We start from the raw sequence: 3,190 nt of genomic DNA, 5'->3' as shown, positions 1-3,190 counted from the left end.
GATAGATTTTGCGAACTGTACTCCTGCGCACTTCCTTTTTTAGTCATGTTATCCTTTGTTGGTATGGTATTGTTCGAAACAAGTCACAATCAGATCTCTATCTTCAGTAGAATTTTGGAGAAACGATCGATCCATCCCATAGCCGGTTATATGCTTGTACATCCATTTGTCGGTAAAAGACTCTTTATTTTGTGCATTTCCACTTTGGTCAATATCTCTCTTCATTCGGCGTTATCCCATCCTAGCCAAAGGCCACAGGCAAGGTTCAATCTGGACATCTGGTGATGCAGCTCGACAACAATAAGATTGCATCCAGCGTCTATGCAATAAGACTAGTGTATCATAGTGTGCCATAACGTTCAGCAATCATCACACCAACCAACGCCATTGATAAGTGATAAATGAACAATATCACACATGACCAAGCTTGAACGATAAGAGTACTTGTCCTGACCAGGTTTCAGAACTTAACTAAGGCTTGCAGAGTTCAGAGATGTTCACTTAACTACAAACAGCTGACAAAGTTGTAGCTGAATTCCAGTAAGCAAATCTACTCAAAAAAATCGTCGTCTGAGACGTCATCCACATCATATTCATTCATGAAAAGTGGCCCCATAAGCGCGTTCATCACCGCTACTTGATTCATCTTATTGTATCTAGCAATAAGAGACAGCCACTCTAGTGACTCTTTAGTATCATCTTGCTTCATGTCCTCTTTGGCATTCGGCAAGTACTTGAGGATCGAATAACCTTCAGGATCCGAGATGTCAAACATGAACATTGGTGAGAGAGAGCGCCCTTTCACTTGAGCACTGCAGATACTGTTAACACGAAAAAGGGAAAAAATGGTGTTTCAGCATTGCAAGGGAAGCCGGGAAGGTAGTGAGAACATAAATTAGTAAACTCTACTCCATGATTCAGATTATCGCACTATATACACCACTGAAAAATCGCACTTCTTTGTGGTTAATGCAACATATAGACAAATGCATCTTGTAAATGCTATAGGTAGAAGCATCACAAAATTATGTATACACCAAGATGAACTAGGTAAAAGGAAAAAAGTTACAGGACAAATCATCATTTAATAGAATTAAGTTCCCGGCGCACATAATTTCGTTCCTCATGGCGAAGTGAACAAGTATTAAGTTGTGCATTTGATGTACCAGCCTGAGAGTGGAGTTACATGCAGCCTCCAATACTTTGCATCATCATGCCATTTTTTGCAAAAGCAGATCATACTTACCATATGTAATACCTATCATCTGCTTGTTGTTTTTGTACTCCGCCCAATAGTTCAATCATCACCACACCACCAATGCAAAGGACAGGGCGTGGGAGCTTGAAGGATTGTAGTACATTTTCCTACCAAGCCATAAATAGAGGGTGTTATAACGCCATCTCTACATATAATATCGATCAATATTGCTACGATACTTTGTTATATCACGATACAGTATATCACATCATACTGACTGTATTTATTTGTCCATTTTTCCGAGTTATCTAAACATAAGAAAGTCTGCCTAAATAAAAGAGTGTTTTTTTACTGCATGGATTAGCTATGCTACAGAGTATCATATTAGAATTTTCTGGTCGATGAGCAGACATACCAACATGAAAAAGATGCTCCCAACTCACCTGCGACATAGGGTACTCTGGTGAAGTGTAAGTCCACATGTAATTTTTGTCAGCATTTACCATCTTGTTCTCATCCTTATGGGTGACAAATGACTCTGATCCACGCGGAAGCTTGTAATGGCCCATCCGAAATCGCACCGCCTTGGCAGAGTATATAGGATCCCCATGCTGAAAATAGGCTGGCAAATCGAAACAAAGTATAATCAATCAATCACCTGACAAGAGAAATTTAACAAAGAGAATAGTTAACAGTGCCTTGCGATCCTCAACTAATTGGGAACACTAATCAATGAATTGGGGGTGTGCAACTCAAACTATTTGCAAATACGACGACGGCTAAACCAGTGACAACGCACCTTCGAACGGCTGCACCTTAATCTCATCGACAATGCAGATATCATGATTGAGCCTGTAGGTAAGGCTCTCGGGCTCATCGGGGCTGTCCGCCCCGCCGCTGGACCAATAGGACGGGCGGAAATTAACTATGTAATCCTCGTCGAGGGTGTGCTCCATGGTCTCCTTGGGGAACTGGTCTGTGCTGGACGCGCCGATACAGTGCGTGAAGATGGCCACGTCGTGGTTGCGGGGGGCGGAGACGACGGCGCCGGCGAGGTTTGAGAATATCCTGAAGTCCCTCACGCTTTCTGACACGGGGACGGCAGGTGAGGACGCCGATCTGGTCACCTCCGCCACGGCGGCGAGGGTGGCGACCTCCGGGCATAGCCGCAGGCACAGGCTCTTGGTCAAGTTGTTCTCGATCACTGAGGTAAATGGGGGGAACTCAGGAAGACGGCGATGATATAAAGAATCGATAGCCATTGGAGAGGAGGGCGAGAATTGCTCACCGAATCTGCGCCATGGTCGGGAGACAGCAGCGGCGCGGACAAGATCGGCGGGGTGGTCGAGGAGGTGGAAGATGGAGGCGGAGATGTCGGTGCCGACCCAATCCAGGAGGTCCGGGCCGCAGCTCTTGGCCGCCATGGGGTCTAGGGTCCGCGACTAGGGGGTGGAGAACACGAGAAGGCAGAAGGGGAATTCTGCGATGATCTCAAAAAACGTTGAAAAGAGAGAGAAAAAAACGGATTTTTTTCATTCAAGGGAGGGTTTGGACTGCTAATAGAAAGTGTATGTTTTTTTTTACCTGAAATGTGCCTCACTGCCTCCCTCCAGTCCTCCAGTCTAATTTTGGCCTTTATTCGTCCTTGTCAATTAGGTGTACGCAGTTGTCGGTTCTTTTTTGGTCAATGACAAATATAACCTATATTTAATACAAGACTAAAATTTCTCTGTCTCATTAAAATCAATACATCTGAACCCAATTCTATCAACTACTATAACCGAGCAAACAATTGACAAAAAATACAAGAGGCTTGCGGGGAGATTTTCCCGTGCTTGTGGGGTGATCTTGTGATGCTTGCCGGTGTTGTGAGATCTTACGGTGCTTGCGGGGGAGATTTTGTTGTGCTTGCTCTGTCGGCGATGGACATGCTTGGGCGAGGGGGCGACCATCCCCAACTATTGCCCGCAACCTTCCCCCACTCCGCGCTCA

The 3,190-nt window shown here is 45.0% G+C and overlaps 1 protein-coding gene across 1 annotated transcript; it reads right to left on the bottom strand.

Annotated features, from left to right (window-relative positions):
* Positions 1 to 387: 387 nt before the first annotated feature.
* Positions 388 to 2,706, bottom strand: LOC124686577 (F-box protein At4g00755-like). The gene is made up of 5 exons (XM_047220504.1): positions 2,487 to 2,706; positions 1,998 to 2,402; positions 1,642 to 1,820; positions 1,247 to 1,365; positions 388 to 821 (listed from the first exon to the last, which is right to left on the bottom strand). The coding sequence occupies exons 1-5, from the start codon at positions 2,620 to 2,622 to the stop codon at positions 551 to 553; spliced, it is 1,110 nt and encodes a 369-aa protein (XP_047076460.1). The 5' UTR covers positions 2,623 to 2,706; the 3' UTR covers positions 388 to 550.
* Positions 2,707 to 3,190: the final 484 nt, after the last annotated feature.

The sequence above is a fragment of the Lolium rigidum genome, chromosome 2 (assembly GCF_022539505.1).
Source record: "Lolium rigidum isolate FL_2022 chromosome 2, APGP_CSIRO_Lrig_0.1, whole genome shotgun sequence".
Taxonomy (NCBI): domain Eukaryota; kingdom Viridiplantae; phylum Streptophyta; class Magnoliopsida; order Poales; family Poaceae; genus Lolium; species Lolium rigidum.
This window is presented reverse-complemented; position numbering and strand designations above follow the sequence as displayed.

Excerpts from the sequence above, each read along its gene's own strand:
- LOC124686577 (XM_047220504.1), bottom strand. The coding sequence starts at position 2,622 with ATGGCGGCCAAGAGCTGCGGCCCGGACCTCCTGGATTGGGTCGGCACC. Across the intron at positions 1,821-1,997 it reads TAAGGTGCAGCCGTTCGAAG|CCTATTTTCAGCATGGGGAT; the intron begins GTGCGTTGTCAC and ends TCGATTTGCCAG. Across the intron at positions 1,366-1,641 it reads CAGAGTACCCTATGTCGCAG|GAAAATGTACTACAATCCTT; the intron begins GTGAGTTGGGAG and ends ATGGCTTGGTAG.